General features: G+C 43.5%; 1 protein-coding gene across 1 annotated transcript in view; it reads right to left on the bottom strand.

The window, feature by feature from the left end:
- The window catches only part of LOC129862730 (cadherin EGF LAG seven-pass G-type receptor 1-like), an 80,915-nt gene that overhangs the window by 33,900 nt on the left and 20,189 nt on the right, over positions 1 to 26,826 (bottom strand). The window contains exon 2 of the mRNA XM_055934644.1: positions 1,321 to 1,992. Coding sequence (XP_055790619.1) covers positions 1,321 to 1,992 — 672 coding nt within the window. The remainder of the gene's footprint in view (positions 1 to 1,320; positions 1,993 to 26,826) is intronic.

Here is a 26,826-nt window from a genome sequence, read left to right as displayed (position 1 = left end):
AGTCAATTGGAGGTGTACCTGTGGATGTATTTCAAGGCCTACCTTCAAACCGTGCCTCTTTGCTTGACATCATGGGAAAATCAAAAGAAATCAGCCAAGATCTCACAATAAAAATTGTAGACCACAAGTCTGGCTCATCCTTGGGAGCAATTTCCAAACGCCTGAAGGTACCACGTTCATCTGTACAAACAATAGTACGCAAGTATAAACACCATGGGACCACGCAGCCGTCATACCGCTCAGGAAGGAGACGCGTTCTGTCTCCTAGAGATGAACGTACTTTAGTGCGAAAAGTGCAAATTAATCCCAGAACACTGGTCCAAAACCACCATAAAAAAGCCAGACTATGGTTTGCAACTGCACATGGGGACAAAGATTGTACTTTTTGGAGAAATGTCCTCTGGTCTGATGAAACAAAAATATAACTGCTTGGCCATAATGACCATCGTTATGTTTGGAGGAAAAAGGGTGATGCTTGCAAGCCAAAGAACACCATCCCAACCATGAAGCACGGGGGTGGCAGCATCATGTTGTGCGGGTGCTTTGCTGCAGGAGGGACTGGTGCACTTCACAAATTGGATGGCATCATGAGAGAGGAAAATGATGTGGATATATTGAAGCAACATCTCAAGACATCAGTCAGGACGTTAAAGCTTGGTCGCAAATGGGTCTTCCAAATGAAAAATGACCCCAAGCATACTTCCAAAGTTGTGTCAAAATGGCTTAAGGACAACAAAGTCAAGGTATTGGAGTGGCCATCACAAAGCCCTGACCTCAATCCCATACAAAATTTGTTGGCAGAACTGAAAAAGTGTGTACGTGCAAGGAGGCCTACAAACCTGACTCAGTTACACCAGCTCTGTCAGGAGGAATGGGCCAAAATTCACACAACTTATTGTGGGAAGCTTGTGGAAGGCTACCCAAAATGTTTGACCCAAATTAAACAATTTAAAGCCAATGCTACCAAATACTAATTGAGTCTATGTAAACATCTGACCCACTGGGAATGTGATGGAAGAAATAAAAGCTGAAATCTCTCAATCTCTCTACTATTATTCTGACATTTCACATTCTTAAAATAAAGTGGTGATCCTAACTGACCTACGACAGGGAACGTTTACTTGGGTTAAATGTCAGGAATTGTGAAAAACTGAGTTTAAATGTATTTGGTTAAGGTGTATGTAAACCTCCGACTTCAACTGTAAGTACTAATGACATCTAGAAAGAAAAAAGTTGAAAAAATAGTAAAAAATAGAAGATTGAGAATTGTGTGAAAGAAAGAGTCACGTAAGATACCAAAAAGTGTATAATAACACTCACCTGTGAAGTCCTCCGGACACTCGCAAGTGTACCCGCCTTCCCTGCTCTTGCACTTGCCGTTGTTCTGGCAGGGCCCTGAGTAGCACAGGTCAATCTCCGTCTCACAGTAGTCCCCAGTGAAGCCTGCTGGGCATCGGCAACGCAGCCCCGTCACCGGTTCGATTGGCCTGAACAGCACCGTATCCGAGGACACGAAGGGTGCTGAGCTGTCGAACCTCAGCACTGACACACACTTCATGTAGTTCTCACAGGGCTCACGGAGGCAGATGTTATCGTCGAAGGGCAGCACACGCTGGCTGGACACCAGGGTGAGCAGAGTCCGGTTCAGGTAAATCTGCTCCTGCAGGGCTTCTGAGGGGAAAAATCTTCCATGGGGGATGGTGCCCCCGGACCCCCCAAGTTTCTTTCCCCCAGAAGGGCGCAGGGCAGAGAAGGTGACGTTGAGGATGCTTCCCTGGACGTGTGTGTCGTTCTGGATGTTGAAGATGAAGACACCGGTGCGGCTGGTGGATAGGACGGCCGCCACGCCCTCCATGAAGTGGGAGAGGAGCGGGGACAGGAAGCGCTCCTGGGACATGTTCTCCAGACGCACTGTGATGCTGTTGGTCAGCATCTCATCGGTGATGATGGTGACGCGCAGGGTGCAGAGGGCCATGACGCGATGGACACCGTCTGTAATCAGAGACAAACAGGGTCAACCAGGGTCATGGAATAACACTTGCAAGATGCATTGGACACAAAGGTCATGTCAGTCAACATTTTAAATGGAAAGGGGGATATCTAGTCAGTTGTCCAACTGAATGCCGTCAACTAAAATGTGTCTTCCGCATTTAACCCAACCCCTCTGAATCCGAGTGGTGTGGGGGGCTTCCTTAATAGACATCCACGTCTTCGAGGGATTCAATCCAGCAACCTTTCAGTTACTGGCCCAATGCTCTAACCACTAGAAACATACCCAATTAACCTAATTAGAAACAAAGCACTGCTTTTAACCTGCTGGTTTCTTCCACTTTAAGGTAAGGCTGTGGCGGCGAATACGGAGTGTTCACCCCCGTCCGTGCACCTCTTTCTCAATGCTAAGGATCAAACCAAATCAAATTTTATTTGTCACATACGCCAAATACAACAGGTGTAGACCTTACTGTGAAATGCTTACTTACAAGCCCTTAACCAACAATGCAGTAAAAAAATAGAGATAAGAAAATATTTACTAAATAAACTCAAGTAAAATATGTAAAAGTAAAAAAGTAACACAATAAAATAACAATAATGAGGCTATATACACAGGGTACTGGTACCAAGTCAATGTGCGGCGGTACAGGTTAGTCGAGGTAATTTGTACATGTAGGTGTGGTGTGTTTGGACTATGTAGGGGTGTTTGGACTATGATCGTTTGTTGGTGATGTGGACATCAAGGAACCTGAAACTCTCGACCCGCTCCACTACAGCCCCATCGATGTGAATTGGGTCGTGTTCGGCCCTCCTTTTCCTGTAGTCCACGATCATCTCCTTTGTCTTGCTCACGTTGAGGGAGAGGTTGTTGTCCTGGCACCACACTGCCAGGTCTCTGACGTCCTCCCTTTAGGCTGTCTCATCATTGTCGGTAATCAGGACTACCACCGTTGTGTCGTCACTAAACTTAATGACGGTGTTGGAATCATGCTTGGCGACGGAGTCGTCGGTGAGAACAGGAGGGGACTAAACATGCACCCCTGAGGGGCCCCCGTGTTGGGGATAAGTGTGTTATTGTCTACCCTTACCACCTGGGGGCGTCCCGTCAGGAAGTGCAGGATCCAGTTGCAAAGGGAGGTGTTTAGTCCCAGGTTGTTAGCTTAGTAATGAGCATGGTGTGCACCATGGTGTTGAACGCTGAGCTGTAGTCAATGAACTGCATTCTCACATAGGTCTTCCTTTTGTCCAGGTGAGGAAGGGCAGTGCGGAGTGCGATTGAGATTGCATCATCTGTGAGTCTGTTTCCGGGATGATTGTGTTGATGAGAGCCACGACCAGCCTTTCAAAGCACTCATGGCTACCGACGTGAGTGCTACTGGGTGGTAGTCATTTAGGCAGGTTACCTTCGCTTTCTTGGGCACATGGACTATGGTGGTCTGCTTGAAACATGTTTGTATTACAGATTTGGTCAGGGAGAGTTTGAAAATGACATTGAAGCCACTTACCAGTTGGACTGCGCATGCTCTGAGTACATGTCCTGCTAATCCGTCTGGCCCTGCGGCTTTGTGAATGTTGACCTGTTTAAAGGTCTTGCTCACATCGGCTACGGAGAGCGTGATCACACAGTCGTCCAGAAGAGCTGGTGCTCTCATGCATGCTTCAGTGTTGCTTGCCTAAAAGCAAGCATAAAAGGCATTTAGCTCGTCTGGTAGGCTCTCGTCACTGGGAAGCTCGTGGCTGGGTTTCCCTTTGTAGTCTGTAATAGCTTGCAAGGTCTAACACATAGAGCCACCTTTATCAGCCAAATACAGCTGCAAGTCTCTTGGGGTCTGTCTCTATAAGCTTGGCACATCTAGCCACTGGGATTTTTGCCCATTCTTAAAGGCAAACTGCTTCAGCTCCTTCAAGTTGGTGTACAGCAATATTTAAGTCATGCCACAGATTCTCAATTGGATTGAGGTCTGGGCTTTGACGAGGCTATTCCAAGACATTTAAATGTTTCCCCTTAAACCACTCGAGTGTTGATTTAGCAGTATGCTTAGTATCATTGTCCTGCTGGAAGGTGAACCTCCATTACAGTCTCAAATCTCTGGAAGACTAAAACAGGTGTTCCTCAAGGATTTCACGGTATTTACTGCCATCCATAATTTCTTCAATTCTGACCAGTTTCCAGTCCCTGCTGATGAAAAACATCCCCACAGCATGACACTGCTACCACCATGCTTCACTGTGGGGATGAAATTCTCGGGGTGATGAGAGGTGTTGAGTTTGCGCCAGACATAGCGTTTTCCTTGATGGCCAAAAAGCTTAATTTTAGTCTCATCTGACCAGAGTACCTTCTTCCATATGTTTGGGGAGTCTCCCACATGCCCTTTGGCGAACACCAAACGTGCTTGCTTATCTTTGGTCTCTTTGTTGCCACTCTTAATGCCCTCCTTGCCTGGTCCGTGAGTTTTGGTGGGCAGCCCTCTCTTGGCTGGTTTGTTGTAGTGCCATATTCTTTCAATTTTTTAATAATGGATTTAATGGTGCTCCGTGGGATGTTCAAAGTTTCTGATATTTTTTTATAACCCGACCCTGATCTGTACTTCTCCACAACTTTGTCCCTGACGTGTTTGGAGAGCTCCTTGGTTTTCATGGTGCCGCTTGCTTGGTGGCATCCCTTGCTTAATGGTGTTGCAGACTCTGGGGCCTTTCAGAACAGGTATATATATATATACTGAGATCATGTGACACTTAGATTGCACACAGGTGGACTTTATTTAAATCATTATGTGACTTCTGAAGGTAATCGGATGCACCAGATCTCGCTACATGTTCGTCGTCAGACCCACTGGCTCCAGGTCATCTACAAGGCTATGCTAGGTAAAGTGCCGCCTTATCTCAGTTCACTGGTCACGATGGCTACACCCACCCGTAGCACGCGCTCCAGCAGGTGTATCTCACTGATCATCCCTAAAGCCAAAACCTCATTTGGACGCCTTTCCTTCCAGTTCTCTGCTGCCTGCGACTGGAACGAATTGCAAAAATCCCTGAAGTTGGAGACTTTTATCTCCCTCAACAACTTTAAAAATCTGCTATCCGAGCAGCTAACCGATCGCTGCAGCTGTACATAGTCCATCTGTAAACTACCCACCCAATTTACCTACCTCACCCCCCATACTGCTTTTATTTATTTACTTTTCTGCTCTTTTGCACACCAGTATCTCTTCTTGCACATGATCATCTGATGATTTATCACTCCAGTGTTAATCTGCTAAATTGTAATTATTCGATTTATTACCTACCTCATGCCTTTTGCACACATTGTATATAGATTCTCTTTTTTTCTACCATGTTATTGACTTGTTTATTGTTTACTCCATGTGTAACTCTGTGTTGTTGTCTGTTCACACTGCTATGCTTTATCTTGGCCAGGTCGCAGTTGCAAATGAGAACTTGTTCTCAACTAGCCTACCTGGTTAAATAAAGGTGAAATAAAAATAAAAATAAATAAAATAAATTTAGGGGCTTCATAGCAAAGGGGGTGAATACATATGCACACACCACTTTTCCGTTGATTATTTTTTAGAATTTTTTAAAACACGTTTTTTTTCAATTCACTTCACCAATTTGGACTATTTTGTGTATGTCCATTACATGAAGAAAAAAAAAATGATCTAAATTACAGGTTGTAATTGTAACGGGTGTTGTCGGATGAAGAAGGATCAGACCAAAAGCGGATCGTGGTAAGTGCTCATGATATTTATTAACACTGAACACTAGAACAAAACAAAAAAGTGAGAAACGAAACTGAAACAGTCCTGTCAGGTGCAGAAAACACTAAACAGAAAATAACTACCCACAAAACACAGGTGGGAAAATGCTACCTAAGTATGGTTCCCAATCAGAGACAAGGATAGACAGCTGTCTCTGATTGAGAACCATACCCGGCCAAAACAAAGAAATACAACACATAGAAAAATGAACATAGAATGCCCACCCAAATCACACCCTGACCAAACCAAAATAGAGACATAAAAAGCTCTCTACGGTAAGGGCGTGACAGTAATGCAACAAAATAGGAAAAAACGCCAAGGGGGGTGAATACTTTTGCAAGGCACTGTACCTTAAGACTACCTTAATATTAGACATCGCACACCAGCTGTTATTGACAAAAAGACACACCCCCTCACCCCTCGTCTTACCGGACGTAGCTGCTCTGTCCTGCCGATGGACGGAAAACCCAACTGTATATTATCCATGTCGTGGTTCAGCCACGACTCGGTGAAACACAAGATAGTACAAAATGTCCCATTTTGTTGGATAGTCTCGAACGGAGCACATCCAGTTTATTCTCTGTTTACACTGTTTGTTGGTAGGTGGTTCTGTAACGGTTGTCCTCCTCCTCTTCGTCCGAAGAGGAGGAGTAGGGATTGGACCAAAGCGCAGCATGAAAGTTTGACATAACGAATTTTTTAAAGAAAAGACGAAACACGATAAACACTTGAAAGGATTATCAAAATAACAAAACGACGTAGACAGACCTGAACATGGAATTTACATAAATACATGAAGAACTCACGAACAGGAACAGACTACATACACGAACGACAAAACGAAACAGTCCCGTGTGGTGCACATACACAGACACAGGAGACAACCACCCACAAACAAACAGTGTGAACAGCCTACCTTTATATGGTTCTCAATCAGAGAAACGTCAAACACCTGTCCCTGATTGAGAACCATATAAGGCTAATTTCCAATTACCTAAACATAGAAACACAAAACATAGAATGCCCACCCCAACTCACGCCCTGACCAACTAAACACATACAAAAATAACAGAAAACAGGTCAGGAACGTGACACTCCCCACTCAAGTTTTGCATTGGGGCGGAAAACAATCTGCGTTTCAACAACATACAGGCCCCTAAACTGCTACCTAGCTGTTCCATCTCTGGGCAGCCGAACGTCTAGGGTGTCGAGCGTTTATCTGGACTAGAGCTCTGCTACTCGACCCGAGCCCAACGGGCCCCGACATTATGCATGGGGTTAGGGCCGGGTAGGGCACGTTTTTTCATCAATAACTAGGGTACGGGTAGGGCTCGGGTATCACTAAATTGATCACTAACATTTTGAAGTTGTGCCATTTGCTCGTTCTTTGCTGCACAGTACAGTCATATCTTATTAAGATTATAACATGGTATCAGACGTGCTTCAACCTCGTCAAGTACAAGACAGGAGAGATTATTTCACAGAAAAGAATAATGTTCATTGAGTTTAGAGTGACAAAAAGTATCTAACAGCTAACTGCTCTCTCATGTCTTGTCATTGAGCAAAGTCGCCCAAGCGGAGCTGTTGCTATGGATACTCACAGACCCAGAGCTGCCATTAGCATAACACATGCAGACCGAGCAGAGAGCAGGGAGAGAGTGACAGACAGAGTGGAGAAGCTAATAGATTTACTTTATCTCTTAATTTATTTCTGATTTCGGGTTTCTAGCAGGGCCGGGACATACATTTGGTAGGTCCTGAACTTTGAGGTCATGGGTAGGGCTCGTGCTTAAAATTCATGCTCGTGCAGGACTCAAATCTGGACTGGTAACCAGAGTCTAAAAATGGGCAAGTTTGCTTTGCTTCGCAACCCCTGAAAAAATAACACAAAATCGTGCTTATGTTTAATAGCCTACTCTTCTGCTATAATTTGAACATGTCGACCATGTCTTTTTTTGTACAACATGAAGCTTGTAAACTACACCCGACTAAGGCGTTCATCACTGATCAAGGAGGGGGAAGCGGCAGAGGAGCACTGAGCAGCAGCTACACTGGCAGCGGAGTGAGCTCAGCTATGTATGCAAATATGGAAGGAGGGGGAAGCGATTGCGGAGTTGGCAGCAGCTACAACAAAATTCACATGCGCAGAAGCTCCTGTATCTTTAGCTATGGAAAATCAGGTTCCAGAAAATCTGTAACCACAGCCACTCCGTTCAAGTAATGCCTTTTGGTTTGAAGAATGCTCCTGCAACCTTTCAACTTTATCACAACAATAAAGCATAATCTTTCTTCAACAATTACCACTGGGGGAAAAAATATGACTAGCCTATATAATGAGATTCCTACCGACTGTGACCAATTCTCCATCATCATAAAACTGAGGTTCAGCTAAACTTGTTGCGTAATGGAACATTTGTGAAGCCTGATAATCCAGTGCCCTAATCAAAGGTAAAACACCAGGTAGTGTGTGAACATTGGAGCAGACAGTGTTTCCTCCATTTAACCCATAAGAGTCTAAACCCTGTCTAAGCCGAGGGGGGGTTCTACAAAAGGAAGTTTGTTCTGACGTGTCTGTCCTCTTATTTTGGGCACTAAACAGTCTCCATATACAGTACCTTCGGAAAGTATTCAGACCCTTTGACTTTTCCCACATTTTGTTACGGTACAGCCTTATTTTCTAAAATGTATTACATAGTTTTCCCAACCCTCATCAATCTACACACAATACCCCATATTGACAAAGCAAAAACAGGTTTTAAAAAAATAGACATTTACATAAGTATTCAGACCCTTTACTCAGTACTTTGTTGAAGCACCTTTGGCAGCAATTACAGCCTTGAGTCTTCTAGGGTAGGACGCTACAAGCTTGGCACACCTGTATTTGGGGAGTTTCTCCCATTCTTCTCTGCAGATCCTCTCAAGCTCTGTCAGGTTGGATGGGGAGCGTCGCTGCACAGCTATTTTCAGGTCTCTCCAGAGATCGGGTTCAAGTCCGCGCTCTGCCTGGGCCACTCAAGGACATTCAGAGACTTGTCCCGAAGACTTGTCCCGAAGCCATCTTGTATTATGCTAATTAGATTTCCAGGGCGTTGTCCTTTAATAAGGACAACGCCCTTATTAAACTGCAATATCTTGACAAACAGTGTTCGACTGGCGCTTAAAACTTAAAACATTGTCTCACTCTAATACAGAGAGTTATAGCAAAGTAGGTGGAAGCACTGTCAAGTCCACTGTTGTGGCACTTTAACAATACAGCGCATGAATAAAAGACATGGTGTAGTGTTCTTTGTCAGAGTATCTGACAGACAGATGGTATGTCTAGATATAGTATAGCCCTATTGTTAAGAGATAAAGGCCTATTCCTAAAACCAGTGGGTTGAAGAGGGTCAAGACAATTCTTTCCTTTGTTTGGTATGCTCTTTTCTCTCTCCCCTGATGGCTCTACCCATTTGGCCCCTCTATCATGCGAATGCAGTGTGTTATAATTACCAAACAAAGACGACAAGGTTTACACTCTGTTACACTGTCCTCTCACATACTGTCAACTCAGCCAGACACACAACAGCCTCCCACTCCTCCTCACACACACACGCACGCACGCACACACCCTTTCTCATGAATATATTCACACACATTTGATATGCACATACATGCATGTATAAAATATGTACACACACAGACACACACACACACATACACGCACGCACACACACAAAGAGCGAGAAAGATCTCAAGTAGCAGCTGGTTATACAAAGACAGCAGGATGCCAAGACGCACAGAAAGGAGTGTAGACAAAAGAGAGATTTCTAGTGCTTATGGCTTTGATATGCACCACATAATTACAATGAATGTGTCTGTGTACATTAAGTATCTCTCATCTGGGAAACGCTTCCTCAGTCCAAATCAATTGTTGTTCCTACCCCACCTAAGCACTTAAAAACACGCTAAAGCAGGGAACAGGGTGCAGACTACTTACCAAATGTACAGTGATTGTGTTTCAACATATAAATGACACACCCTCGTCCTCTTACTCTCTCGCCTTATGCCCTTGGGGGAATCCCCGAAGCCATCTTTGCCGTCGGTCCAAACAATTAGCCAAGCAAGGGAAGTTGGCAACGTAAGCCCCTCAGCACTCATTTGTGATCGAGTTTGCGAGTGTACAATTCTGTTCACTCTGGGGCCTAATTCAATATGACTGTACATCGGCAAAGAAAATTCAGCCAAAACTTAAAACCAACATCAATATGGAGAAGTCAACATACAAGTGTAAGTAAAATCGAATATAAATAAGTTGGAAATGGTTCTACTAGTGCACATGACGGCACAAACCTAATGGTAAAAGTAATGATGGTTTTGTTTGGTTAGCTTTTGGAAACATTAGCTTGCGCATACCACTTTCCCTGACATCACACTTATACATTGTCATTTTTGATATACCTGATATCGCCTGACGGCTAGCATTTAATGTCTGCGGATGCATTGTCTTCTAGCCAAGATATGAAATGCAATCATAATTGACTTGACACAACCGTGGGACGAACGAGTGGCAAAATAGCGGGCAAGGGCGGTCCATTTAAAATTCAATCATTCTTCCCTCGCCCATTGCCCTGCATCATACGTCATGATGCGTCATCAGAAGTGTCTGCTTAATTTGAGGGCTGAGGGGAGAGGGTGTGTCTTTTACGTGTTTGGAATGCAGCCCCTTTCTTGCCTTTAGCAAGTTGTTGGTTGTGTACCACCCTGTTTGTCTTCAGTCACACACAGTGCCTTCAAACTTCTGTTGTGATTATAGTTCAAGATTATTTAAGTTAAACTGAATAGTCTGGTCTGCGAGAACTAATTAGTGGGAAGCAGTGGTGCAGGCTCTAGAATTAAACGTTTACACAGACTGCATTTTGGTAACAAATAGTGCATTTAAATCTCAGTCTGACACAATAAATCCAAGTCACGAACTCAGAGAGCGGCTCTGCTTGGCAGCCGATGAGAAAGAGCACCTCTATGGCTGTGTTTGCCAACTCTAGCGACAGGCATATCAGTGCTCGACAGACACACACCAGGGTGTCCTGTTTGCCTTGGCATGAGAGTATCAGCACGTAATCTCCTCGATAACAAGACCATTCTCTCAAATAAAACGCTGACAAAAGCTAATTGGTAGTTATCAAATGCAGTAATTAACCCCCTATAGTCGATTGATGCACCGGTGCGTCAATCTAAGTAGCATAATAAAAAAATCCTCATCAAAATCCATCAATTTGCTCCCGAGTGGCGTAGCGGTCTAAGGCACTGCATCTCATGCATCTGCTAGAGGCGTCACTACAGACACCCTGGTTCGTATCCAGGCTGTATCACATGGGAGTCCCATTGGGCAGCGCACAATTGGCCCAGCGTCGTCCAGGTTTGGCCGGTGTAGGCCGTCATTGTAAATAAGAATTTGTTCTTTACGGACTTGCCTAGTTAAATAAGGGTTAAATAAATATTTAATTACATTTAAGCTAGAGATATCTGCAGTGAAAGGTGGCAGAGCTGGAGTGGTGTTTGTCAGACCATGAGACCTCCTGAAAAATCAGTCTTCTCATGAAAACTTCTGTAGCGTCTGAACAGTTTGGGCTACAAACTAATGTAACCCACTGTGGAAAGGGGAGATTCTCATGAACATAATGGTGCTCTCCCCACAACTGTCACGGGACTCATCTGAAGGTAACCGGTACCGGCTTAAAATAATTAATGGAAGGATGAAGGTAGTTTGAATCCTGGTTTGAATCCAGGCTCTATGACAACTGGCCGTGATTGGGAGTCTCATAGGGCGGCGCACAATTGGCCCAGCGTATGAAATCATGTAGTAACCAAAAAAAGTGTTAAATCAAAATATATTTGAGATTCTTCAAAGTAGCCACCCTTTGTCTTGATGACAGTTTTGCACACTCTTGGTATTCTCTCAACCAGTTTAATGACGTACTCACCTTGAATGCATTTCAATTAACAGGTGTGCCTTGTTAAAAGATTCCTTCTTAATGCGTTTGAGCCAATCATTTGTGTTGTGACAAGGTAGGGGTGGTTTACAGAAGATAGCTGTCAGGTTTCCGGTAAGACCCAAGTGCAGACTGTGTAGAAGTAGCAATGTTTATTGTAACAACAGGGGCAGTCAAACGACAGGTCAAGGCAGGCAGGGGTCGATAATCCAGAGCAGAGGGCAAGGTACAGGACGGCAGGCAGACTCAGGGTCAGGCAGAGTGGTCAGACAGGCGGACTCAGAGTCAGGCAGAGTGGTCAGACAGGCAGGCTCAGGGTCAGGCAGAGTGGTCAGACAGGCAGGCTCAGGGTCAGGCAGAGTGGTCAGACAGGCAGGCTCAGGGTCAGGCAGAGTGGTCAGACAGGCAGGCTCAGGGTCAGAACAGGCAAGGGTGAAAACCAGGAGGGCGAGAAAAAGAGATACTAGGGAGAAGCAGGAGCTGAGACAAAAACGCTGATTGACTTGACAAACAAAACGAACTGGCAACAGACATAGAACACAGGTATGAGTATAAAGGGTATAATGGGGAAGATGGGCGACACCTGGAGGGGGGTGGAGACAAGCACAACAACAGGTGAAACAGATCAGGGTGTGACAATAGCCCTATTTGGGAAAAGACCAAGTCCATATTATGACAAGAACAGCTCAAATAAGCAAAGAGAAATGACAGTCCATCATCACTTTAAGACATGAAGGTCAGTCAATGTGGAAAATGTTTCTTCAAGCACAATGATGAAACTGGCTCTCATGAGGACCGCCACAGGAAAGGAAGACCCAGAGTTACCTCTGCTGCAGAGGATAAGTTCATTAGAGTTAACTGCACCTCAGATTGCAGCCCAAATAAATTCTTCACAGAGTTTAAGTAACAGACACATCTCAACATCAACTGCTCAGAGGAAGCTTTGTGAATCAGGCCTTCATGGTCGAATTGCTGCAAAGAAACCACTACTAAAGGACACCAATAGGAAGAGACTTGCTTGGGCCAAGAAACACGAGCAATGAACATTAGACCGGTGGAAATCTGTCCTTTGGTCTGATGAGTCCAAATGATCTCGCCTTTTGTGGATCCCAATGTGAAGCAAGGAGGAGGTGGTGTGATGGTGTGGGTGTGCTTTGCTGGTGACACCGTCTGTGATTTATTTAGAATTCAAGGCACACTTAACCAGCATGGCTATCACATCATTCTGCAGCAATATGCCATCCCATCTAGTTTGGGCTTAGTGGGACTATCATTTGTTTTTCAACAGGACAATGACCCAACACATGTCCAGGCTGTGTATGGGCTATTTGAGCAAGAAGGAGAGTGATGGAGTGCTGCATCAGATGACCTGGCCTCCACAATCACCCGACCTCAACCCAATTGAGATGGCTTGGGATGAGTTGGACCGCAGAGCGAAGGAAAAGAAGCCAACAAGTGCTCAGCATATGTGGGAACTCCTTCAAGACTGTTGGAAAAGCATTCCAGGTGACGCTGGTTGAGAGAATGCCAAGCGTGTGCAATGTTGTCATCAAGGTAAAGGGTGGCTACTTTGAAGAATCTCAAATATTAAATATATTTTGATTTGTTTAAAAAAAATTGGTTACCACATGATTCCATATGTGTTATTTCATAGTTTTGATGTCTTCACTATTATTCTACACTGTAGAAAATAGTAAAAATAAAGAAAACCATGGAATGAGTAGGTGTCCAAACTTTTGACTGCTACTGTATAAATATATATTTCCTGAGCTTTCTTATATCTCTTAGATATAGGACAAACACTTCAAAACCTATTTTCATATGAATTTGGTTTTGACTGTCTATTTTGCCATTTATAAATGTGTTATTCAATGTGTTTCTCTGGGCTATAGTAGTAAAGGCCAAATTCAATATTTTATCAACTATTTTTTTTAAATATTTTGTTTGATACCCAACTGCTTAGACTTTGAAGAATCAAGCCCTTTGAAATGGAATTCTGGAAATTAGCGTCTCGGAGGTTAAGCTAATAAAGAAATACATCGATCAATTGATGCCCGATCTTTTCATTTATAAAGCTAGGATTAAAACAGATTGTGTGTCATCATAATCCCATGGTCAAGGTGATATGTGTGTGGGATTGAGAGACTACCCTGCGCTATGGAATGGGGAGTGACAGAGAGAGTTCCGCAGGCAGGGGGAACACTAGACATTAGCTCTTCTCTGACAAGACATCCTCCCTCCTTACAATAGGGTTATTCCTTGTGAACATGGAATTTAGCACACAGACATGTCCTTTGGAAGAAGGTGATTCTGCTTCCAATGACACACATCAGACCCAACATAGAATTTGATTCACCAACACAAATCAATTAGTCTTCAATGGCACAGGGATCTTTGGATGTATTTGACATCCTATTCGTTTTTTTGTCATCAAGCCTGTCTTTACAACAGCCAGAGACAGTTCAATATTTTTCAAACACAACAACCTGACAACAACCTGACCATTTGGCATGTTTTTCTCAGGGTCTAAAAACTAAATTAAGAGACACTCAACTCCTTTACTCCCCTTCACAGGCGTAGGCATTGCATTTAGGCAGATGGGAAGCGGTCCAAAGTGCCCGTGCCATCTTTTAGCGATGAAAGGAAGAATAGAGCCACTGTTATAGCCAGGCAGGGCACTGTTACACCAAAATAACAAGCTATTGCACAGAGGGGCTAACTACAATATTTAATGACTCTTGGGAGACTTGAGGCTAGCTACTTCATTTAGCTTTAAGCTGTGGTCTGTCATGCAGGCAAGATGGTTGATATAAATAATACGGTGATAAATCAAAGACCTTGTCCAGCTTAATAGATTGTCTCTGCATTGGACCCTTCTGCATCTTAATTGGAGATAATCAAATGATATCTATTCACTTCCCATCATAACAGGGTCAATGTTCCACACATCCAGGTGTCTCCCATTGAGGTCAATCGCTCTTTTTGAAGAAAGATGATGTCCACTGGATCAATAGCACATACTAGATGTTCTACCTCCCCAAAAAGCCATTAGCAACAGCATTTCTGGTGACTGACCCAAATAATCTCTTGCTGCTTGGAGCAAGAGATTTTGTGTCATCGCACAAAGAACACTGGGAAGCTAGAGGACTCCTGATATCTCCAGGAGTGATAAGTATGATTTGTGTCTTTTATTTGTTGTTGACTAGTACTGTTTTTTTGCTTGCTAGTTGAAGTGCTGCCTGTCTTCCCAGAAGCCTACTTGGTGTGTGAACTGCTGACTGTTCAGAACTTGCAGATGATTGTTGACATATCAACCAGGATTAAGGTGCAGGGCAATTCGTGACTGTTGTTATTTTGGTGATCAGTGGCTGTATTGGAGGTGGAGTGGTTTCTCCTCTCCTAGACAATCAGCAGTTAGTACCGGGAGAGTGCTCTTCACCTTTGCAAGGCAATTAGCAATTAGTATTAGTACTTCAGCCTCCCCTGTTTTCTCAGCGGCGGTGTCGTCGCTGACACGAATAATTCTGCTGAGTTATTCGAGCAAGGAAAAAGAGGAAGGCTCCACACCACTCTCTCACTTTAGTATCTTACCTAATTATTTTCAGATGATCTCATGTTCCTCTTTTGTAGCTTTGGCAACTGTGTGTGTGTTTTCTATACCTGTTCACTCTTCTCCCTGTAGGTTTTACAGACGCTCCCTATCCCTCGGCTGCAAGCCTTCTAATTTAGTGTACCCTGCGCACACAACCCATTAATTCCTGTCTCTGGCAGCATTCGGAACTGCCTATGCTGCCCCTTGACTTTTTGACCCTGACGGAGACATGGATCAGCTCAGAGAACACTGCTACTCCAGTGGCTCTCTCTTCATCTGACTACGTTTTCTCTCAAATTCCGAGAGCATCTGATCATCGCGGTGGTGGCACAGGGTTACTCATTTCTCCTAAATGGAGATTCTCTTTTCTCCCTCCCTTACCGGTACATCTCATTTAATTCCATGCTGTCACTGTCACTTGTCCACTCAAGCTTAATGTTGTTGTCATCTATCGCCCACCAGGTGTACTCAGAGAGTTCCCTCAATGAGCTCGACAGCTTGATAAGCTCATTTCCTGGTGACTTCAACTTCCCAACATAGGCCTTGGCTTAATTTCTATCCAGGTAGGCAGGTAGCCTAGCGATTAATAGTGTTGGGCCAGTAACCAAAAGGATGCTGGTTCGAATCCTCGAGCCGGCAAGGTGGAAAAATCTGCCCGTGAGCAAGGCAGTTAACCCTTAACAACAATTTCTCCCTCGGGGCACTGATGACATGGTAGTTAAGGCAGCCCCCCGCATCTCTCTGATTCAGAGGGGTTGAGTTAAATGCAGAAGACATTTTGGTTGAATGCATTCAGTTGTGCAACTGACTAGGTATCGCCTTGCCTCTTTTGACCTCACAATTTCCCAGTCCCCTCTAGGCCTGGGCGATATGGACAAAATATCATATAACAATATTTCTCACATTTCACAGTATTTTATGTTTTTGAATACTAAATGTTCTAAATATGCTTTTTGAGTGTCTCTAGGGTGGCAACACATAAATTATAAGTGATTTTATACTTTTAAAATCTGCATTTATCAATTTCTGCATTTCCTGCACTTTTATTATAATTTCCACACTGTGCCGCGCAGCATGTGGGAAAACAAATCTAGGCCTAGCTAATTGGTGAACTGTTGGAATCATGGAAATATAATGATTATTCTAATTCTATAGTTGGAATATAGTGGGCTGCACCTTGAATAGATTGTTGTTTGGTATGACAATGAGTGAATAAGCCAGAGAGGTATTATTGACAGTGTAGGAACCAAAGTGTTGGTGAGTGTTTCCAGGTGACTCTAATTAGATGCTACATGAAATGTTTTCTTACTTCATGTAGCTAGCTAACCAACATATTCATGCTTCAAATATTCTTCCTGATAAGATACTGTTGCACAAAAATGCTTAATCTAGGCCTATACCAGCACTGGTACCTGGCAGTATTAACTAACTAGATAAGTTTGTTCTGAGTACATTTAGAAAGCTAGCTAGTGATTAGGATTAGCGGTTAACACAATGCTTTTTCAACACCTTGCTAGTTTATTTTCTCAGCAAACAGTAGCTTGCAGACAGTAAGATACACAAACTATGTGTAATTATAGAACACTTGTGGAAAGCAGCATGTCACCAGCAAAGTTGCATCCATCTGACCAGGCAGAGTGAACGGCAAGAAAGTGCTTGTGACTCCATGGTCGAGCAACTGCTCTCTCCTTGAGTGACGGGGCAGGGCTTGGTGTGGTCAGTGGCATGCAGCAGCAGAAGGAAAGGTAGAGAGGAGACTCAAGTAGAAAACTATAGAAGAGTAAGCTATAGAAACTGAAACTGCCGGAGTCGCGTATCACATTTAACAAACCAAACATTGAAATACTGTTATAGTAGGTCAAGTAAAGACTCAAACTGGTCCTTGCATCAATACCGGTATATACTGTAGTAAAATACAAGGCAGGCAATATTTTTATTTAGAGACCTGGAGGGGGGTTGCAGTGAGATTAGTAGGCAAACAGCCTCTAGTTAAGATGAGGTCAAACTAAGGGCTCCCGAGTGACGCAGTGGTCTAAGCCACTGCATCCCAGTGCTAGAGGTGTCACTACAGACCCTGGTTCGATTCCAGGCTGTATCACAACCGGCTGTGATTGGGACTCCCATAGGGCGGTGCACAATTGATCCAGCGTCGCCCGGGTTTGGCCAGGGTAGGCCGTCATTGTAAATAAGAATTTGTTCTTAACTGACTTTCCTAGTTAAATAAATAAATAAATATCCTCTCTGCAGACAACTTTGTCAACCACTTTGACACCCAGCCTATTGAGTCCACTGGTCCCACTCACACAGAACTACCCTATGCCTTGACATCTCTCTCCAGATGAAATCTGGCGACTAGTGAGGTCCGGCCATTGGCCCAACTGCTTGCTCGACCCCATCCCCTCCCTCCTTCTCCAGACCATCTATGAAGATCTTCTCTCATTCCTCATTTCCCTTCTCAACTCATCCCTGACCATTTGCTGCATCCCCTCTGACTTCAGAATGGCCCAAGTCGCTCCCCTCTTCAAGAAAACAACTTTTGACTCCTCTGACATCAAAAACTGCAGACCAGTAACCCTTCTTTATTTTCTTTCCAAGACACTTGAGTGTGCTGTCTCTGACCAACTCTTTCGCTCCCTCTCAGAACAATCTTCTTGACCCTAACCAGTCAGGCTTCAAGACGGGTCACAACCGAGACTGCTCTTCTCTGTGTCATGGAGGCTCTCCTCACTGCCAAAGATAAGCTCTATTCTCTGTTTTCATCCTCCTAGATCTATCCGCTGCCTTTGACACCAAGAACCATAAGATCCTCCTCCATCCTCTCAGGGCTGGCCGTCTCAGGCTCTGCACACTCTTGGATTACATCCTACCTGGCAGGCCGCTTCTACCAGGTGATGTGGAGAGGATCTGCGTCTGCACCACATACTCTCACTACTGGTGTCCCCCAGGGTTCGGTTCTAGGCCCTCTCCTCTTCTCTCTATACACCAAGTTACTCGGCTCCGTCATATCCTCACATGGCTTCTCCTATCATGGCTATGCGGATGACACTGAACTACTTTTCTCACCCCCCCCCCCCCCCCCCCCTTCTGACACAGTGTGGATGTCATCCCACCACCTCAAGCTCAACCTCGACAAGATGGAGCTGCTCCTCCAAGACCTCTTCATCACAGTTGACAACTCCACGATGTGCCCCTCCCAGACTGCAAAGAACCTTGGCGTGACCCTGGACAACACCATGTCGTTCTCTGTAAATGTAAAAGCAGTGACTCGCTTTAACAACATCTTTAGAGTATGACCCTACCTCACACAGGAAGCAGCGCAGGTCCTAATCCAGCAACTTGTCATCTCCCGTCTGGACTACTGCAGCTCACTGTTGGCTGGGCTCCGTGCTTGTGCCATCAACCCCCTGCAACTTATCCAGGACTTTACAGCCCGCCTGATGTTCAACCTTCCTCTGCACACCCCACTGGCTTCCAGTCTAAGCTTGCATCCACTACAAGACCATGGTACTTGACTGTGGAGCAGCAAGAGAAACAGTCCCTCCCCACCTTCAGGCTATGCTCAAACCCTACAACCCAACCCGAGCACTCCGTTCTGCCGCCTCTGGTCTCTTTGGTCCTACCACCCCTACGGGAGGGCAGCTCCTGTTTAGCCCAGTCCAAGCTCTTCTCTGTCCTGGCACTCCAACGGTAGAAACAGCTTCCCCTTGACGCTAGGACAGCAGAGTCCCTGCCCATCTTCAGAAAACATCTGAAACCCTACCTCTTCAAATAATAAATAATCCCACAGCAACCCCCCCCAAAAAAACTTTAATGAAATAACACTTGCACTTTACTTCCCCCCCTTTACTAGCTCTGACTTTGCTGATAACTACTTTATTGAGGGAAAATGTATTTACTATGACTGTGTTATGTGGTTGTCCCACCTAGCTATCTAAAGACGAATTCGCTAACTGTAAATCACCCTGGATAAGATGTCTGCTAAATAACTAAAATGTAAATGCAGGAGAACAGGAGAAAAGTCAGTGTGCATATCTGCCTCACCAAGTGCACATTTCACTGAGTGTAGAGCAGCACCCAAACATGGGCCTTTCCCCAGCCTGTCAGAGAGAAATGTGGCAACATTTCTCCAGCAGCACATGGTGGAGACAAGTAATAACACCTTACTTGAATCCTTTGTCAAACATCTAAAAAATCAAGAACATCTAGGGATTGCAGGAGATGTTTCGGGATATGTTGACACATACAATAGTTCCATAAAAACAAACTTGCACATACTGAGCTTATAAAGTACGTTCTTATTTTGTGCCAACCCTTCAGCCCCATGGCCTTCGTCAGAGCTCTAACATGCATTTAGCCGTGTCCTGGAAACAGGACTATCAGCTTTGATTGAATATGGCTAACTTAGGGTAGCTCCGTTCATTTGCTGACACACTACTGGTGGTTACGCCATTATTTTCCCTTACATGTTTGGGCTGAGTTCTATTGTCTCAATACTGACTTTACACAGTCATTCCCGCCCCAACAAAACCCCAGAAGAATGCCATAAAAGCAGTGAGAGGCACCGCTAGGTTAATTAATGAAGCCTGTAGCAGTAAAAGTGTCCATATTGTGCCGTAAAGCCCTGTGAAAGGAGCTCATGATCAGGGTCTTATAGGCACTCAGGAATGGGTGAGGCTCACATTGGAAATCAACCTGTCCAAGTCGACTGCTCTTCATTCAAATCTGAGAGAAAAGAGTGGGGAAAGAAGGAGGGTGGGGAAAGAAGGAGGCCAAAAGGTAAAAATTGAAGGCTACACTTTAAAGCAGGGCTCTCCTGTTCCTGGAGAGCTACCGTCCTGTAGGTTTTTGCTCCAACCCCAATCTAGCGCACCTGATTCTAATAATTAGCTGGTTGATAAGTTGAATCAGGTTAGTTACAACTAGGGTGGGTGTAAAAACCTACAGGAGGGTAACCTCCAGGATAAGGGTTGGAGAGCCGTATGTTAAAAGGAGAGGGAGAAAGGAAAAAGAGAATGGGGGAGAAAGGAAAAAGAGAATGGGGGGAGACAGAAAAAAGAGAATGGGGGGAGAAAGGAAAAAGAGAATGGGGGAGGGAAAGAAACAAAAGAGAGATGACTGAGAGGAGAGAAAGATGGGTGGAGAGGGGAAAAGATTGAGCACCACATAGCGTGCCAAAGCCTTTCCCTACTCATCCGCTTCTGGCTCTAAACAACATTGGTGGGGAACGTCAAGGCTTTGATCAAGGCAAAGTTATAAAACACCAGGAGAGAATAGCATGGGGTGGCTCTCAACTAACCATGGTATTTTAGTTTTTGGGCATGCCTGTTCAACATTGTCATAAGAAGATGCTACTGCAGAATAAAACCAATAGGCCTATATGGAATAACCAGTAGGCCTATATGGAATAACGTGGATAGGGGTAGATATAAACAGTATTGGACCTAATGATTACTGGGTTAAACTCATTAGCATAGTTTTAATAATGTAGCCTAGATCAGGGCTCTCCAACTCTATCCCTGCAGAGCTACCCTCCTGTAGATCTTCACTGCAACCCCCAGTAGTAACTAACCTGATTCAGCTCATCAACCAAATCAAATCTTTTTTGTGGTGTAGACTTTACCATGAAACCCTTGCTTACGAGACCTTCCCAACAACGCAGAGTTTAAAAAAAATAGTAACACAAGAGGAATCAAATAAAATACAAAGGAATGGAGCTATATACAGGAAGTAGCAGTACCAGATCAACGTGCTGAGGTTTCAAATGTGCACTGAACAAAAATATAAATGCAAAATGCAACAATTTCAAAGATTTTACAGTTCATATAGGGAAATCAGTCAATTGAAATAAATAAATTAGGCCCTAATCTATGGATTTCATGACTGGGAATACAGATATGCATCTGTTGGTCACAGATGGTTTGAAAAAAGACTGGTTTTCTGATCCACACCCGTCTGGTGTTCACCATTTGCGTCATGCAGCGCAAAACATCTCCTTCGCATCGAGTTGATCAGGCTGTTGATTATGGCCTGTGGAATGTTGTCCCACCCCTCTTCAATGGCTGTGTGAAGTTGCTGGATATTGGCGGGAGCATTTCCCCACTGAAGTCAGTTACAACGCCGAACTGCAGTCAGGTCAAGACACTGGTGAGGATGACAAGGCCGCAGATGAGCTTCTTTGAGACAGTTTGTGTAGAAATTCTTCGGTTGTGCAAACCCACAGTTTCATCAGCTGTTCGGGTGGCTGGTTTCAGACGATCCTGCAGGTGAAGAAGCCGGATGTGGAAGTCCTGGGCTGGAGTGGTTACACGTGGTCTGCAGTTGTGTGGCCGGTTGGACATTCTGCCAAATTCTCTCAAATGACGTTGGTCGTTTGACGACGTATGATGGGTATTCAATACTCTGGTAACAGCTCTGGTACATTCCTGCAGTCAGCTTGCCAATTTCACATTCCCTCCAAACTTGAGACATCTGTGGCATTGTGTTGTGTGACAAAACTGCACATTTTAGAGTGTCCTTTTATTGTCCCCAGCATAAGGTGCACCTGTGTAATAATCATGCTGTTTAATCAGCTTCTGGATATGGCAAACGCAGTAAAGTGCTGTGCTGTTTGAATGAATGCTTACGAGCGTGCTGCTGCCTACCATCGCTCAGTCAGACTGCTCTATCAAATCAGACTTAATTATAGTATAATAACACACAGAAATACGAGTCTTAGGTCATTCATATGGTCAAACTATAACTTCGAAACAAAACGTTTATTCTTTCAGTGAAATACGGAACCGTTCCGTATTTCATCTAACGGGTAGCATCCATAAGTCTAAATATTGCTGTTACATTGCACAACCTTCAATGTTATGTCATAATTAAGTAAAATTCAGGCAAATTAGTTCGCAATGAGCCAGGTGGCCCAAACTGTTGCATATAAATATACAGCTTTAAAAAAATATACTTCTGTGTATTGATTTTAAGAAAGGCTTTGATGTTTATGGTTAGGTACATTTGTGCAACGATTGTGATTTTTTCGCAAAAGCTCTTTGTTAAATAATCCCCCGTTTGGCGAAGTAGGCTGTCTTTGTTAGGAAGAAATAGTCTTCACAAAGTTCGCAACGAGCTAGGCGGCCCAAACTGCTGCATATACCCTGACTGTTGCACAGAACGCAAAAGAAGTGACACAATTTCCCTAGTTAAAATAAATTCATGTTAGCAGGCAATATTAACTAAATATGCAGGTTTAAAAATATATACTTGTGTATTGATTTTAAGAAAGGCGTTGATATTTATGGTTAGGTACACTAATCACAACACTAACCTAAATGACAGAATGAAAAGAAGGAAACCTGTACAGAATAAAAATATTCAAAAACATGCATCCTGTTTGCAACAAGGCACTGAAGTAAAACTGCAAAAAATATGGCAAAGAAAGTAATACAAAGTGTTATGTTTGGGGAAAATCCAACACAACACTGAGTACCACGCTTACTTTTTTAAAGCATGGTGGTGGCTGCATCATGTTATGGGAATGCTTGTCATGGGAAGGGAGTTTTTTGGGGTAAAAAGAAACAGAATAGAGCCAAGCACAGGCAAAATCCAGTTTCAGCAGGAGAATAACCTAAAACACAAGGCCAAATATACACTGGAGTTGCTTACCAAGATGATGACATTGAATGTTCCTGAGTGGCCTAGTTACAGTTTTGACTTAATTCAGCTTGAAAATCTATGGCAAGACTTGAAAATGGCTGTCAGGACTTGAGGAATTTAAATAATAATAATGTGCAAATACTGTACAATCCAGCTGTGAAAAGCTCTTAGAAACTTACCCCAGAAGACTCACAACTATGTTTGCCAAGGGTGATTCTAACATCTATTGACTCAGGGGTGTGAATACTTATGTAAATTAGATATTTCTGTGTTTCATTTTTATTAAATTACCAAAGATGTCCAACATTTTTTTTATATCCGTCATTATGGGGTATTGTGTGTAGATGTAATCAGACTGTAATTCAGACTGTATGTAACTCAACAAAATGTGGATTATGTCAAGGGGTATGAATACTTTCTGAAGGCCCTGTATATGTTATGGTGTGTGGTGCATTTTCCTGGCATGGTGTAGGTCCACTCATTGGCGTATTGGATCTGTTCTGGTGGCTCGTGGTGGCCCAACACCCTATTAAGACACTTTATGTTGGTGGTTTCTTTTATTTGAGCAGTTAATTGTATGTGCTTGTGATAAAATGTAAAGCTGCAATATGTAACTTGGTCAGGGCAACCTGACCAAATTCACATAGAAATGTGAGTTATAGATATGTCATTCTCATTGAAATAAAGTCTAAATCTGTTCTCTGTGCACTATTTCTAGGCTTCCCGTTCTTAAGTTTTGTTTTTGCATCTTCAACTTTCGGTTTTGTACACCAGCTTCAAACAGCTGAAAATACAATATTTGTAAATGTTTTATCTCTGCCTCTGGCCCCCTATGGGCTTGGGCCCAGGGTGTTGAGCCCGTGCAAACCCCTGCATTAATCCAGACTTGCAAACAACCACATGCGATTTCAATTTGCATCAATGCGCTCCTCCACTTTCAGTTTAACTCTGCCAAATGTCAAGAATCCAGACATATTACTACAAATGACTAGGTTAGAATATACACTGTAAAACTTGGCATATGGTTATGACAAATGGCCAAAAGTTGAATAAAATGAATGGGGATTTCCACAACTGAAAGGGAATTGAACTTTAACAGAAAACGCTGAGAGGTGAGTGGGTGTTAACCATCAGCATTTTATTTTTCTCTTGTCTATCTCTGAGGTAAAATAACATTCAGTCATTTACTGTGAAATGTCAGAAATGCTCAACCAAAATGTTTAATTGTGTTTTGTTTGAGGAATTCAGAGATTAGAGCTTAGTTCCAGCAGTGGGTGATGCCCTACTGGCCACAGTGTATTTGTGTAATCTCATAGGAAATACCTTCATAGAAATCATGCTTTACGTCTCAGATTTCAACAATTCCTTTTGTATCCCGCAGCATCCATTTTCGATTTGAAAATAAAGCCCCTCTTCTGTAAATGGGCAGCTGAGGAAAAGGGGAACAATAGGTGCAACTCAACTGAAAAAAGAAACCAATGCCTATAAAATGAATTCTGAATCAATGGTGTCAATACATTGCAGTTTTGTGATGAACAGTGAAACCAAATGCAGAATGTTCCTGTCAGCACAGTCTAGTAACTCTCAAGTTGGCAGCTATCTGAAAAAGCATCCAACTCCATCCAAATACAAAATATAGCTGCCAACCCCAAATCAATGCTATTCAGCATCTCCCATGAAAAAGTGGAACTTTTACTTTGAAGACAAGTGTGAATTAGCCTATACGAGCAAATGTGAGCTAGTTAGATGAAACACCTGTTTTGACAGGCCCACTGTCTGATCCTGGTCTGACTGAGCCCCAGACACGAAGAGAAAAAAAAATTCCCTTCTTTCAGCGATTGTCTTTCCTCCGAGTTGCTGTCCCACAAACAGCTTTGTGTGAGCATGACAGAAATCTGCATAAGGACAATAGCTCCCATTGGCCTGCTTCTAAAGGGTCTGAGAAGTCCCCCTCTCTGTAACTCCCAAAAAAGGGAGCCGTTTTAGAACCCCCACCCCTCCTTAAGAATGTCCCAAGGAGTGAGAATGCTTCCGGTTGCTATAGTGACACCCTATGAATTGCCAAAGCCTCACAGTCTCCAAATTCCCCCTTTGCCCCTTTCTCCAAGGTTGAACCACTTTGGGTCTAGTGGGAGATAGAAACCTCCCCCACACGTTCTTTAGGCGGGAAGGCCAGGTTAACCAATACTTGCACAGGGGTATTCCAGATAGTTTAGAAAGGGCCATTAACTACAGTAAAAAAAAAGGTTGTCTGTAAGTTGTTTCGCCATAGAAAGCCCCATAAATATAAGGTGAGTCACATCCTAAAATTAGAGGATGCAAAGAATCAAGGAAATGCAACTGAGATTCTCCCCCAATCACCAACCGTCAGCACTTGAAGCACTTTAAGTCACGATGATGTCATCCTTCCTATGTGCTAAGTCTGGCATGCTGTAGTGTGTGATACTATCCCGTAGTACCATTCACTACAACAAAAGTCTAGGATTTGACTAAAACTTGCTCAAATAAAGTAGGCCTTTTTCCCGAGGGAATGGGAATGCCTTAAAGAAAACTTGGGAAAATCCTGAATTGTAACGGGAGAGTGATCTGAGAATATTTAGTGGGTTTAGCGGAAGGTTTGGAGGATTATCATGCCAGTTTTTGTGGTTAGGAAGTGACACATTGGCCTCTTACATTGGCCCTGACCTTTCATCATCTAAAATCACTCCAACCCGGAATAGCTTACAAGTTGAACGTTGTAAGGAAAATATGTATACCTCCATGCATATTCTAAATAATATGTATATTTCATTTAGTAAAGGTGCAATATAAATATATCCTTCTGCAATTCAATTGACATTAACTAAACTTTGGTTGAAACAGTATGGTCCCAAAAGCTTTGTCAATTCAACACCCCACTCTTATTTTATAAAATGACAGAATAGTTCAATAAAATCAAGTGAAACATTGAACTATTTGGCTCCCCATTGGAATGCAGATCTGATTATAGTGAATTCCCTCCACGCCACTCTCTCCCCATGCTTAACTGAGCAGGGCATTTTGGGACTAACAAAGTTAAGGGAGAACACACCACAACCACAAACTTTTATTTAACTAGGCAAGTCAGTTAAGAACAAATTCTTATTTACAATGACGGCCTACCCCGGTCAAAGCCGGATGTGATACAGCCTTGTTTCGAACCAGGGATTGTAGTGACGCCTCTTGCGTTGAGATGCAGTGACTTAGACCGCTGCGTCACACGGAGCACCGAGTATGTTTGTGACACAACTCTTCCAGTTGGTGGTAAATTAAGTAAACATGAGTGGAAAATATGTGACTGAATGTTTTGGCATAGAAATAAAATAAAATAAAAATATTTGTCACATGTGCCGAATACAAGCCCTTAACCAACAATGCATTTTTCAGAAAAAAAAGTGTTAAAATATTTACGAAAATAAACTGAAGTAAAAAAATGAAATAAAACATATATTTAATAAATAAAATAAGACAAATAGAAAATAACAAATAATTAAGGTGCAACAATTAAATAACAGTAGTGAGGCTATATACAGGGGGTACCAGTACAGATAAATGTGCAGGGGCACCGGCACTCCAGGACCGCTTTCCGTGCGATAGTAGAGAGAACAGTCTATGACTAGGGTGGCTGGAGTCTTTGGCATTTTTTTGTGCCTTCCCTTGACACCGCCTGGTATAGAGGTCCTGGATAGCAGGAAGCTTGGCCCCAGTGATGTACTGGGCCGTATACACTACCCTTTGTAGTGTCTTTCGGTCAGAGGCCGAGCAGTTGCCATACCAGGCGGGGAAGTACAGCCGCGAGCTGCCAAGTGACAAAAGCTAAATTACTTCTATGCTCGCTTTGAGGCAAGTAACACTGAAA

The sequence above is a fragment of the Salvelinus fontinalis genome, chromosome 9 (genome assembly GCF_029448725.1).
Source record: "Salvelinus fontinalis isolate EN_2023a chromosome 9, ASM2944872v1, whole genome shotgun sequence".
In the NCBI taxonomy this organism is placed as follows: Eukaryota; Metazoa; Chordata; class Actinopteri; order Salmoniformes; family Salmonidae; genus Salvelinus; species Salvelinus fontinalis.
Note: the sequence above shows the minus strand (reverse complement) of the source record. Positions and strands in the feature narration are given on the sequence as shown.